Genomic DNA, 12922 nt, shown 5'->3' with positions numbered 1-12922 from the left:
GATAGAAAGAAAGGCCCTGGACAATCGCATGGAGGGGCCGGGGAGATAGCAGCCGTGAGGAAGATAATGCTTCCGTGCTGCCTGGGGACTCAGCCCCCACGGGCTGTAAACAGGAAACCCTCCATCGGGCAGTGGAGGAAAAGTCACCGGTGTGCGCAGTCCTGGCCATACTCCCGTACCCGTCCCAGGGGTCCTGACGCCGCACCCGATGCCCGCCCACCCCCCCCATAAGTAGGACGTGCTTGAGGCTGAGGCTGGCATGTCCCCTGTCCCCCGGCAGCAGAGGGCTCGTCCCTGCTGTCACGGCCTCCGTTCAGTGCCCCCCCCCCATGACGGGCACTTGCTGCCTGTGACACAGAGCCCCTGGGGTTAGATCCTAGGCCACCCGCTCAGTGCAGGGCGTTCTGCCACCAGGAGGCGGGGCGGGGCGTGAGGTGGGAGCAAGGCCAGGGCCCCGCGATGTTGTGGAGGGCACAGTCCGAGCCCGGTCCTTACTCCTGGTGCTCTTGGCGCAGTGAGACCCAGGCAGGGTCCTGTAGCCTCAGAGGGCGCCAGGGGTTCATCTGATTTGTCTTCAGTTCAGCGTTCACACAGGACTCCAGAGCGGCGCCATATGCCCTCCTGCGGAGCCACCCAGATGTGTTCTGATGGTGGAACGACCGGCAGGCCGTGGCCACGTGGCCTCTGCCACAGAGCTTTGACCCTCTGGGCTGGGGCTCACCTCCTGTTCCTCCTCCCCTCAGGAGCCACGTGTGAGGTGGTGCTGGCTCCGTGTGCCCCTGCGCCCTGCAGGAACGGCGGCGAGTGCAGGGAGTCTGAAGACTACGAGAGCTTTTCCTGCATCTGCCCCACAGGCTGGCAGGGTGAGCCGGTCTGCTCCCTGCGGCCCTGGCTCGGGCCGAGTCCCAAGAGGCGCTGGGACAGGGAGGATGGGAGGTCCAGGGCACACAGGCATCTCCGGAGCGAGAGTTAGCAAGCCCCTCTCTTTTTGGAGATGAGCCAGGGGGCTGCAGGAAGAAGGAACTGACCTTGCTGAGCCCTTCCAGACTTGAGCATCGAAATCTTGCTTGGCCCCAAATTGGGGGACACCAAGTCGGAGGGCCCTTCCTTCTCGGGATGTCCCCAGAGGACCGTCCTCCAGCTGCAGGAGGCCCGGCTTCTCGGGGGCAGGGGAGAGGCCTGTGGGGCGCGGGGCTAATCTGACTGCCCCCGCTCCGCCTGCAGGGCAGACCTGCGAGGTCGACATCAACGAGTGTGTGAAGAGCCCTTGCCGCGGCGGCGCCTCCTGCCAGAACACCAATGGCGGCTACCGCTGCCACTGCCGGGCCGGCTACACCGGGCGCAACTGCGAGGCGGACATTGACGACTGCCGGCCCAGTGAGTGGCCAGGGCGGCGGGACCGCCAGGCTGCCCTGCCCGCCCTGCCCACCCGGCCCACTCCAAGACCCCCAGGACCTGTCTCCCCAGGCGGGCTCAGGGCAGGAAGCTCGTCGGTGTTGGACAGGAGGGTGGACATGGAGCACCTGGGGCGGGGTTGGCCCAGGCAGTGTCCGGCATCTCTCCAGACAGGCCTGGCCCCCTCGGTCCAGCTGGGCCCCCCAGGAGGGAGTGCTGGGGACCGAGCGTCACTGTGGGCCTTGCATGGACTGAGCTGGGTGGTTCCAGGCGGCCTCTGAGGCTCTCGAGCCAGACTGCAGGGCTTCAAGCGCGTCCCAGCATCTCCCAGCCAGATTCCAGGACTCCTCGCGCGCTGCCATGCCCGGCCCCTGTTCAGCATGGCGCTTGCTAGTCCTTGTCCCGACCACCCCTGAGCCTGGTTCACAGACCTCTGGGGTCCAGAGAAGCCAAGTATCTTGTCTGGCGTCACTGACGAGCAGGAAAGACTGTGACCCCAACCATGATTTGTCTCCTCATTAAGCCTGTGTGTCCTCCAGCTCTTGTGGCCTGGGGACTGGGAGCATATGGGGGTGTATAGACCCCAAGTACGGGAGAAGGGGCGCTGTGCAGCCTTCCAGGTCAAGGGCTTCCGGCCAGACCCCTCTGTGGCCGTGGGGGCAGTGCCAGGAGCCCTCCCACTGTTGGTCACCTAGGCAGTGGGGGTGGTGCCCACCCCTCAGACCTGTCCTCCTGTCCCCTCCAGACCCGTGCCACAACGGGGGCTCCTGCACAGACGGCATCAACACAGCCTTCTGCGACTGCCTGCCTGGCTTCCGGGGTGCCTTCTGCGAGGAGGATGTCAACGAGTGCGCCAGCAACCCCTGCCGCAACGGTGCCAACTGCACTGACTGCGTGGACAGCTACACCTGCACCTGCCCCGCTGGCTTCAGCGGGATCCACTGCGAGAACAACACGCCTGACTGCACGGAGAGGTGCGTGGGGCTGCGGCCATCAGCACAGGTGCCGCGCAGGGCGGTCCTGCTCCAAGGGAGGGCTGGGGGCAGGTGGGATGCACAGCGTCCAGCAACCGGTGCCCCCGAGCAGGTGTCCGCCCAGTCTAGTTGAGTTAGACGTTGTTTGTTGTGTTGCCATGTTCCTCCTGGAAGGGCCATTGTCCACTGACCAGTGTGACTTGGAAGCAGTAACCCTGGTAGTTTATCCTGAGGAACTGGACCAAGGACCTTGTAGCCCATCTTGTTTCCCTTTTTGCCTTGGCTGCCAGGAAGCTCAGTATGAATGTCATTCTTGTCTCTTTTTACATAATTATCTCCTACATTGTCTATGCAGTTCTGGTTTCTCTCTCATTTTTTATCTTAACCACTCTTTACCTTAATGTGTTATAAAGCCCCTCTCAACGTGAATTATAAAGAAGGCTGAGGAGAGAGTATGACATGATATGAGAGAGCCTGAGGTCCCTGGCCCTGCGTTGGGGACCTCCTGGGACTCCTGTCGGCCTCCTGAGGTCAGCCAGGCTGCTCCTGGCCTGTCCTGGCACTCAGGCCCCCTAGCCACGCTGCGTCAAGAGGGAGAGGCCAGCACGGAGGCACCTGCTTGGGCACCCTGCTCACCTCCCCACCGCTGCCTACCCTCCTCCAGCTCCTGCTTCAACGGCGGTACCTGTGTGGACGGCATCAACTCCTTCACCTGCCTGTGTCCACCTGGCTTCACAGGCAGCTACTGCCAGCACGACGTCAACGAGTGTGACTCTCGGCCCTGCCTGCACGGTGGCACCTGCCAGGACAGCTACGGCACCTACAAGTGCACCTGCCCGCAGGGCTACACAGGCCTCAACTGCCAGGTGAGGGGGGCCACGTGGCCGGGCCTGCCCACATCGGCTCCAGCTGCCCTCCCCGCCCCGGGTCACGGGAGAGCACACCAGGCTCAGGGGGCGGGGATGGCCTCAGTCCGGTGGCTCCTGGGGATTTGGGCTGCCAGCCTGGTGCCCAGCCCTGGGCCCTGCTGCCAAGAAGCGGTGAACAGGGGCCTTCCAGGTCAGGCAGCAAAGCTTTATGGAGAACCAGGACTAGGTGACCTGGGGGAAGACAACTAAAAGCTGGTGTCTTTATGGAAGGCTACGTAAAAAAGTACTGGAGATTTACCTTCGTTTAAGGTTTTCACATAAGACACTGGTAACAGAAGAGTTCCTGACAAAGTTGTTTGCTTCTGAAGAAAAACTTTTCCTTGAATGAAAGGCAGCTAGTGGTCCGGATTCACTGAGGGCCCAGAGCAAGAGAGAGACCTCCGCTCCACCCCAGGCTGCTCCCTAGCAGGGGGGCCCAGGGGCCTCAGTTTCCATTTTCGTGGGAGGGGGTCACGAGGCACCCTGGGCGGAGGTCCTCTGCCGGGTGGGCGGCCCTGTGGGAGCTGGCCTGGGTGGGGCTGCCGGAGCGAGGCTGAGCGCTGCCTTCCCCAGAACCTCGTGCGCTGGTGTGACTCCTCGCCCTGCAAGAACGGCGGCAAGTGCTGGCAGACCAACACCCTGTACCGCTGCGAGTGCCACAGCGGCTGGACCGGCCTCTACTGCGACGTGCCCAACGTCTCCTGCGAGGTGGCTGCATGGCAGCAAGGTAACTGGCTGTGTCCCGCCCTGGCCCAGGCTTCCCGGTGCCCCCAGGACGGGAGCCCCAGGCCTTACACTCCCTGCTGTGTGCCCTACAGGCATCAATGTCACACACCTGTGCCGGAACGGGGGGCTCTGCATGAATGCGGGCAACACACACCACTGCCACTGCCAGGCCGGCTACACAGGCAGCTACTGCGAGGACCAGGTGGACGAGTGCTCACCCAGCCCCTGCCAGAATGGGGCCACCTGCACCGACTACCCTGGCGGCTACTCCTGCGAGGTGGGGACCTGGCCTTCATGAGGGTGTGCATGTCTGGGTCTGGGGAGGGGGTGTCACCGAGGGCCAGGCCCTGGGCTGAGAGCCAGCGCAGCAGGGAAAGGTAAGCCCAATAGATGTGTATCCCTTTCAGTCCCACTAAGGGAGGGCTGGGGTAGTCAGGAAAGGCTGCCTGGAGGAGTCGTCCTGTGGGGGCATCTGGAAGAGAAAGAATATGCTGAGAATTGGGACAGGGTTTTCTCTCCCCCAGGTTTGCCATGGGGCCCTCCTCTATCCTAGGGGACGGGGCCTAACCCCCAACTTAGGCTGTGAACCACAGCCTACTGGGGCCCTTCCTGGGGTCTCCATCTGGGTCCACCAGATGTGAGGAACCCATGGCTTTGCTAGACAAGAGGGCAGCTCACATGGCCCTGTCAGCCTGCACAGGGGGTAGGGGGGGCTGCACCCTAGCTGTCCACTGACCACAGGCCCTGCCCCTTGCGGTCCCCTGCAGTGCGTGGCTGGCTACCATGGGGTGAACTGCTCCGAGGAGATCAATGAGTGCCTGTCCCAGCCGTGCCAGAATGGGGGTACCTGCATCGACCTCACCAACACCTACAAGTGCTCCTGCCCCCGAGGCACACAGGGTAGGCGCTGCCACACCCCAGGGCCAGGCGTCGGGGAACTCGGGCAGGCACAGGGCTGACCAGGAAGGGGCTGAGAGAGGGAGCCTGCCGGATTGGCCGCCAGCATCCTTCTGGGCATCTGTGGTCCCAGTCCTGACCCCTGACCTGATGGGGCACGCTTGGGAGGAGTGGGGCTGGTGAGCAGCCAGCACAGGGTCTGATGGTGCCGGGCGCCCTGCAGGCGTGCACTGCGAGATCAACGTGGACGACTGCAGCCCCCCCATCGACCCCATCTCCCGGGGCCCCAAGTGCTTTAACAACGGCACCTGCGTGGACCAGGTGGGCGGCTACAGCTGCACCTGCCCGCCCGGCTTCGTGGGTGAGCGCTGCGAGGGCGATGTCAACGAGTGTCTGTCCAACCCCTGTGACACCCGCGGCACCCAGAACTGCGTGCAGCGCATCAACGACTTCCACTGCGAGTGTCGTGCCGGCCACACCGGTGAGTACCCTGGCCGGGGCCGGGGATGGGGGCTGGGGGTGGAGGGCCAGCCCCTCACGCCCGCTCTCATCCCCAGGGCGCCGCTGCGAGTCGGTCATCAATGGCTGCAAGGACAGGCCCTGCAGAAACGGGGGCACCTGTGCCGTGGCCTCCAACACCGCCCGTGGGTTCGTCTGCAAGTGCCCCGCGGTAGGTGCTGCCAGGGCAGGCGGTGGGGAAGGCCCCTGTGCGGCCAAGGGCTCCCTGGTCTGAAGGTGACAGGAGAACGTCCTCACTCAGTGCATCTTGGGGTGGAGGGCCCTGAGCCTGGGCTTGTCCCCCTACCAGAGGGCAGAGGCTGGCTTGAGTGTCTGACTCCGTCCTCCTCGTTCTCTTCTAGATCATGTGTTTTGTGTCAATAAACTACTTTCATAGCAGCTTCAGGGTTATAGAAAAGCTGGTGCGGGAGAGTCCCCACGCACCCTTCCCACCACACCCAGGTTCTCCCATTACTAGCATCTTGTCGTTGGATGGTACACTGTCACAGTCCCAGCGTTGATGCATCGCTAAGTCCGCTCCTGGCGTCCGGCCTCCTGTGGGCTCTGATGCAGGCCCGGTGTCACACCTCCACCAGAGCAGCGCCACGTGGAGGTTTTAGTGCCTAAAATGTACCCTTTGCTCCGCCTGTGCTCCTTCCCTTCCTCCCTCCCGACCCAGGGCAACCCCTGCGCGTTTTTTGTTGAAAGGCTTTCTTTCAAGGAGTCGTGCTCCCTGGGGAAAGACTGCCAGCCCTTCTTCTGGGTGGGCGGATGCGTGGCTCAGCCAGGCCTGGGTGCGTCCCAGCCCACCCTGATACCCCCTGCCCGCGTCCTTTCCCCCGGCAGGGCTTCGAAGGTGCCACGTGTGAGAATGACGCTGGCAGCTGCGGGAACCTGCGATGCCTGAACGGCGGCACCTGCATCTCAGGCCTGCGCAGCCCCACCTGCCTGTGCCTGGGCCCCTTCACCGGCCCCGAGTGCCAGTTCCCGGCCAGCAGCCCCTGCGTGGGCGGCAACCCCTGCTACAACCAGGGCAGCTGCGAGCCCACGCCCGAGAGCCCCTTCTATCGCTGCCTGTGCCCCGCCAAGTTCAATGGGCTCCTGTGCCACATCCTGGACTACAGCTTCGGGGGCGGCGTGGGCCTCGACATCGCCCCGCCGCAGGTCGAGGAGGCCTGCGAGCTCCCCGGGTGCCGCGAGGAGGCCGGCAACAAGGTGTGCAGCCTCCAGTGCAACAACCACGCCTGCGGCTGGGACGGCGGCGACTGCTCACTCAACTTCAACGACCCCTGGCAGAACTGCTCTCAGTCGCTGCAGTGCTGGAAGTACTTCAGCAACGGCCACTGTGACAAGCAGTGCAACTCGGCCGGCTGCCTCTTCGACGGCTTCGACTGCCAGCGTGCGGAAGGCCAGTGCAAGTAAGGCCAGCAGGGATGGCTGCTCCTCACGGCACGGGAGGAGGGAGCCACCACTCATGGGGCAGGGAGAGGAGGGAGCCACCACTCACCACTCACCACTCACCACTCACGGGGCGGGGAGAGGGGGTCGAGAGAGTGGGCAGAGGCAGAGGGAGGACCCTGAGCTCCCGTGCAGAATGGCGTGCGGCCAGAGGCTGGCCAAGGGTCTCCCGGTGGACAGGGCAGGCACAATTCCCTGAATGTGGCCCGGGGAGGGCAGCAGGATGGAGGTGGGCAGGTTGTGGCTCCGGGGCTCCAGGCGCAGAAGGAGTCCTGAGCGTGCCCTGTGCCCGCAGCCCCCTGTACGACCAGTACTGCAAGGACCACTTCAGCGACGGGCACTGCGACCAGGGCTGCAACAGCGCCGAGTGCGAGTGGGACGGGCTGGACTGCGCGGAGCACGTGCCCGAGCGGCTGGCGGCCGGCACGCTGGTGCTGGTGGTGCTCATGCCGCCCGAGCAGCTGCGCAACCACTCCCTGCACTTCCTGCGCGAGCTCAGCCGCCTGCTACACACGAACGTGGTCTTCAAGCGCGACGCCAGCGGGCAGCAGATGATCTTCCCCTACTACGGCCGCGAGGAGGAGCTGCACAAGCACCCCATCAAGCGCTCTGTGGATGGCGGGGCTGTGCCCGGCACTCTGCTCGGCCACATGAAGGCCACGCTGCTCCCGGGGGGCGAGGGCGGGCGCCGGCGCAGGGAGCTGGATCCCATGGACATCCGAGGGTGAGTGAGCTCCAGCGCGTCTCCCCGCCCCAGCCCCGGCCAAGGCCTCCCCGACCCTCAGGGCTGCCCCCGAAGGAGGAGGTACACTCTCCACTCGATGGTGAAGGAGACCGAGGTTCCAAAAGGACCCAGGACTTCCGGGTCCTGTGATGGACAAGGGGCAGAGACAGCATTCCCACCGAGGGCTCTTGATTCCACAGCCCATGCCCTGGGGCCTGGTGTCAGCTCTTGGAGGAGGATCGGGCCTTGAGATCTGTCTTTCTGAGATGAGGAAGAGGGATGTTCAAGGGACGCACAGGGCCAGGGTGGGAGAGCACTTTGAGGGGTGTCCGTGATGAGCACCTGAGTGGGCCCAGCTAGTGCTGGTGCTGGACGTGGTGGGCGGCAGGGGCCCTGTCCACCTCCTGGGTTGTTTCCAGTCTAGACCCAGCTCCCTTCCACCCCTCAGGTTCTGGGAGCATCTCTCCCGCAACTCACTGGGGTGATGCCATGGGGGCAGGACTGCTCCTCCAAGGCAGCTCGCTGGGCGGGCGCAGGGAGGAGGCTGGGTTCTGAGCCCCCTGACCCTGCCGTGTCCCCCAGGTCCATCGTCTACCTGGAGATCGACAACCGGCAGTGTGTCCAGTCGTCCTCGCAGTGCTTCCAGAGCGCCACGGACGTGGCTGCCTTCCTGGGCGCGCTCGCCTCACTGGGCAGCCTCAACATCCCCTACAAGATCGAGGCAGTGCAGAGTGAGTAGCCCGCCCCGCTCGGCCCGCCACACGCCCTCGGGCGCTGTTTGCTTGTGTTTGGAGGAATCCGCCTGGGAGGGGCTGAGTCTCCCAGTGACCCCCACCCCAAGATGCCCTGTGTGCTGTTTGCCACCCACAGGCGTGTCATGCCATCCAGAGTTTGGGAAGCGCGTTTCTGGCATTTTCTGCCTGGCATGCTCCCCCTACCCATAGTGACAGCTGTCTGCAAGGCTGGCCCAGGGGAACCCGCCGGGAAGTGGGGGCCTTTTCCCTCCCCACCCCTTCTCCTGATTTTTCTTTGTTGGGTATTATTTCAAAATCATTACAGCTTTTTAAAAAAAAAAAAAAAAAGAGAGGGAGAAGAATTGATCGGTGTCATGTGAAGTGTTGAAGTTTGTATCTCGAAAATCCCCCTAAATCCTTTGTCTTAACAGCTCAATGCGAGTGCAGTGATTTGAAGTCGACTAATCCTCCTCCCTTAAAGGAGAAAAAAGTGAAAGCCGGCTCCAGATAGCCCGCTGGTGCAGGAGAGAATTTAGCGATAGTTTGCAATTCTGATTAATCGCGTAGAAAATGACCTTATTTTGGGGGGCGGGATGGAGGAGAGCAGGCGAGGAGGCACTGGCCGTGGAGCCAGCGCGCTGCCCCCCGGCCGCCAGCCTGCCTTGTAGCGCTGCCTGATGTCCAGGCGCCTGCCTGCGGCCCCTGTGCCCGCAGGTGAGACGGTGGAGCCACCCCCGCCCCCGCCGCTGCACTTCATGTACGTGGCCGTGGTCGCCTTCGTGCTGCTCTTCTTCGTGGGCTGTGGGGTGCTGCTGTCCCGGAAGCGCCGGCGGCAGCATGGCCAGCTCTGGTTCCCCGAGGGCTTCAAGGTGTCGGAGGCCAGCAAGAAGAAGCGGCGGGAGCCCCTCGGCGAGGACTCCGTGGGCCTCAAGTTAGTGGAAGCTGTGGGCTTGCGGGAGGCGGGCTACCCTGCAGACCCCGGTCTCCCCGGCAAGCTGCCTGAGCCACGGTCTCGGGGGTTTTCTGGGGAGCCCTGCTCAGTCCTGCTTCCCTGACCCTCCGCCCCCAGGCCGCTGAAGAACGCCTCGGACGGCGCCCTCATGGATGACAACCAGAACGAGTGGGGCGACGAGGACCTGGAGACCAAGAAGTTCCGGGTGAGTCGGGGGCCCCAGCACTTCCCCAGTCCCCTGCCCACCCTGCCTGGGCCCGGCAGGACATGCTTCTCTGCTTGACCCCCTTCCTTAGTTCGAGGAGCCGGTGGTTCTTCCCGACCTGGACGACCAGACAGACCACCGGCAGTGGACCCAGCAGCACCTGGACGCAGCCGACCTGCGCGTGTCCGCCATGGCCCCCACGCCACCCCAGGGCGAGGCTGATGCCGACTGCATGGATGTCAACGTCCGCGGGCCGGGTAGGTGCGGCCGGACCCCTACTCTGCCCCCAGGGGCTCCCCGGCCGGGTCAGTCTCCTCAGGCAGCCTGCGCTTCCCTGACCTCATGATCCACCTGTCTCCCGCCCCTGAGCGCTCGCAGTCGGTACCTGGAAGCTTAGCCAGGAGGGGCAGCGTGCTCCAAGGTCTCAGCGGGATGGGAAGTCCCAGGAGTCTCGCTGCCTGTTCACTGGCTCCCTCCTCGGGGTGCCTGTCTAAGCTCACTCTGCCCTCCAAGTTGATTTCTCCTCCCAAAACACTCCTTTTAAGACACTCAAACTGTTGGTTTTCTAACCACCCATCTCTCACTTCGTCTTTCGCCTGGACGTGTTGTTGGTGAAGATCTTGAACAGGTCAGAAAGCAGAGCCTCGGGGTCCCTGTTGCCCACCTGCAGGCTGGCCACTGGACTTGACTGGGAAGCTTGGATTGATTCCGTTGGCCCCAGGCAGCATGGCCTTGTGTGCAGGGCCACCATGGGCCACATGTCCACAGGGCTGCCCACCAACCGAGGGCCATTGTTACTGCCCAGAGCAGCTGCTGAGGGCTGGCCTTTCTGACCAAGCCCCCGCCCTTGTCCCGGCCTCCCTGCAGATGGCTTCACACCCCTCATGATCGCCTCCTGCAGTGGAGGGGGCCTGGAGACAGGCAACAGCGAAGAGGAGGAGGACGCACCGGCGGTCATCTCCGACTTCATCTACCAGGGTGCCAGCCTGCACAACCAGACGGACCGCACCGGTGAGACCGCCCTGCACCTGGCTGCCCGCTACTCGCGCTCCGACGCGGCCAAGCGCCTGCTAGAGGCGAGCGCTGACGCCAACATCCAGGACAACATGGGACGCACCCCACTGCACGCAGCTGTGTCTGCTGACGCCCAGGGCGTCTTTCAGGTGGGCAGCCCACCCACCTCCCCTCCTCCTGAGCAGGGGCAGCTGGTGTCCTTCCTCTGCACTTGGAAGGAGGCACGAGGCCAGGAAGGTCATCAAACCCCACGCGTCTTCCTCACAGGGAAGCCAGGCAGTCCAGCAGGAGGCCAGGGGGACCTGCAGGGGGCAGGGCCTCCCCGCCTCACCCAAGACAGGACCCCGATGTCCCTCTGCGTCTGCCCCTCACAGCCTTGTTCCCCACTCTGCTTTGGCTGCAGGCGTTGCCTCTGGCGTTGGGGCAAAGGGATGTAGGCTGCTACTTGCAGCCTGCAAACCTGGGGCTCTGGCCTTGCCGAGGATCCCAGGACAAGGGGGGATTAGGGACTTGGATGCCTGGGTCTCTGGGGACTGTCCTTGGCAGAGGCTCCTTTTGAAAGCTGCCAGCCAGTCCCCCTGCCACAAACCCCCAGGCTCTGGGCAGCACTGCTCTGCACAGACGGGCAGGTAAATGGGGCACAAATAGGGGAGTTTTATAGGGATTTATTAATTCTTAACATGTCCTTCTATGAAAATAAGAAATTTTTTGTTCTTTTTAAATGGAGGTGCTGGGGATTGAACCTAGGACCTCATGCATGCAAAACACATGCTCTGCCACTGAGCTACACCCACCTGAATGCCCCCTATTCCTGGGGAAATAAGAAATTGAGAACAGTCTAACAAGCTCCTGGAGGCAGGCCCTGGCCATGGTGGCACTGGTGGCCTTTCTGACACAGGGGTACCTAAGTTCCCATGGGTGCTTTGCAGGAGTTAAGTCCAGTCCTGCACTCAGCTTGGCCCCCAGTGGAGTTCTTCCCTCCCTGTGCGCCCACTCCCCACTGTCCAGCCTTGCTGGGGCCATTCAGACCTCCGGACGGGCTGCTTCCAAGTCCAGGATTGATTCCTAAGAACATGTTCCCAGCGGGGGCCTCAGGCTCACATCTGCTAAGGCTGAGACCTTCCCTGTCTTCTAGATCCTTATCCGGAACCGAGCCACCGACCTGGATGCCCGCATGCACGACGGCACGACTCCGCTCATCCTGGCCGCCCGCCTGGCTGTCGAGGGCATGCTGGAGGACCTCATCAACTCCCATGCCGACGTCAACGCTGTGGACGACCTGGGTGAGCCGGCTGGGCCCTGGCCACGGGGTGGGGTGTGGGCGCCCGCGGCCACCTGCTCTTCCCAACCCACTCTGCGTCTCCAACACAGGCAAGTCCGCCCTGCACTGGGCCGCCGCCGTGAACAACGTGGAGGCTGCGGTTGTGCTCCTGAAGAACGGGGCCAACAAAGACATGCAGAACAACAAGGTGGGTGGGGGGCGCTGGCTGGCAAGTCACTTCCCCTAGCGCCCTTCCTGATCGTGGGACGCCCCCAAGCCGATGACTTCAGCTCCAGGAGAACCTCTGGGCACTTAGACGCAGACTCCTCAGCAGGGTGCCTTGTGTCGGGGCTCTCTCCCCTTCATTTCGTATCTACAGGTCCCCTCCCAAGTGCGGGGCATGGGTCCCAGCAGTGGATGGGTGGCTGCAGCTGTCCTGTGTCACTGTGACCTGGACCTCATCCTCTGTTCCTGGCTGTCACCCGGCAGGGTGGGGGGTGACCCAGGTGGTGCAAATTGAGCTGAGGCTGGTGGGGGTGGGGGGCTCTGCATTCTGAGGTCCTCAGTTGGAAATGCAAGGGCCGCCTTGCTACACATGGACTAGCCTCTTGTCTTGCTCAGCGTCGCCATGATCTGTCCCTGAGGCTAAGGAAGCTCTTCCCAACCCCAGTCTGACCCCGCATCTCCTGAACCTACCTTGGATTCCTCTGTGTGCCAAGCCCCACCCCACACTTCACTGGCCTATGGCTGCATTTCAAACGGGTCTCCCTCTCACCTGGGTGAGGGAACACTGAGTGCCCAGTGGGGCTGAGGCATGATCCCACCTCCTCCTGGAGAGGCTAAGCCTCAGAGACAGAGGGTCTGGCCAAAGGGACTGTCATGGTATGGCAGCAGCCGTTGCCACGGCCTTGTGTGTACCAGGCAGACACCATCAGGTCTCACCCTCCACACAGCAGCCTGGCAGGGATACGAGGCATGTCTGCTATGCAGATGAGGAAACTGAGACCCAGGGAAGGAGCTCAGATGTCAGTGTCCCTCAGGGACCATCCGGTGTCCATAGTTGCTCAGACCCCCACGTCCCTGAAATTGCGGCCATACTTGCATCTGCGCCATTTTGGAGGGAGGGAAGAGGGGCCACGGCTTAACTTTCCAGTGGAGTCTGCGACCCTACAGGGC

At 63.2% G+C, this 12922-nt stretch overlaps 1 protein-coding gene across 1 annotated transcript in view; it reads left to right on the top strand.

Annotated features, from left to right (window-relative positions):
* NOTCH1 (notch receptor 1) overlaps window positions 1-12922 on the top strand; it is a 47366-nt gene that overhangs the window by 30893 nt on the left and 3551 nt on the right. The window contains 18 exon segments of the mRNA XM_032478804.1: window positions 744-863; window positions 1225-1377; window positions 2141-2369; window positions 3034-3235; window positions 3851-4004; window positions 4096-4280; window positions 4771-4903; window positions 5124-5381; window positions 5458-5570; window positions 6245-6816; window positions 7152-7580; window positions 8163-8311; window positions 9029-9245; window positions 9384-9471; window positions 9563-9728; window positions 10339-10634; window positions 11621-11768; window positions 11857-11954. Coding sequence (XP_032334695.1) covers window positions 744-863; window positions 1225-1377; window positions 2141-2369; window positions 3034-3235; window positions 3851-4004; window positions 4096-4280; window positions 4771-4903; window positions 5124-5381; window positions 5458-5570; window positions 6245-6816; window positions 7152-7580; window positions 8163-8311; window positions 9029-9245; window positions 9384-9471; window positions 9563-9728; window positions 10339-10634; window positions 11621-11768; window positions 11857-11954 — 3710 coding nt within the window.

Source organism: Camelus ferus, chromosome 4 (genome assembly GCF_009834535.1).
Source record: "Camelus ferus isolate YT-003-E chromosome 4, BCGSAC_Cfer_1.0, whole genome shotgun sequence".
Lineage (NCBI taxonomy): Eukaryota > Metazoa > Chordata > Mammalia > Artiodactyla > Camelidae > Camelus > Camelus ferus.
Note: the sequence above shows the minus strand (reverse complement) of the source record. Positions and strands in the feature narration are given on the sequence as shown.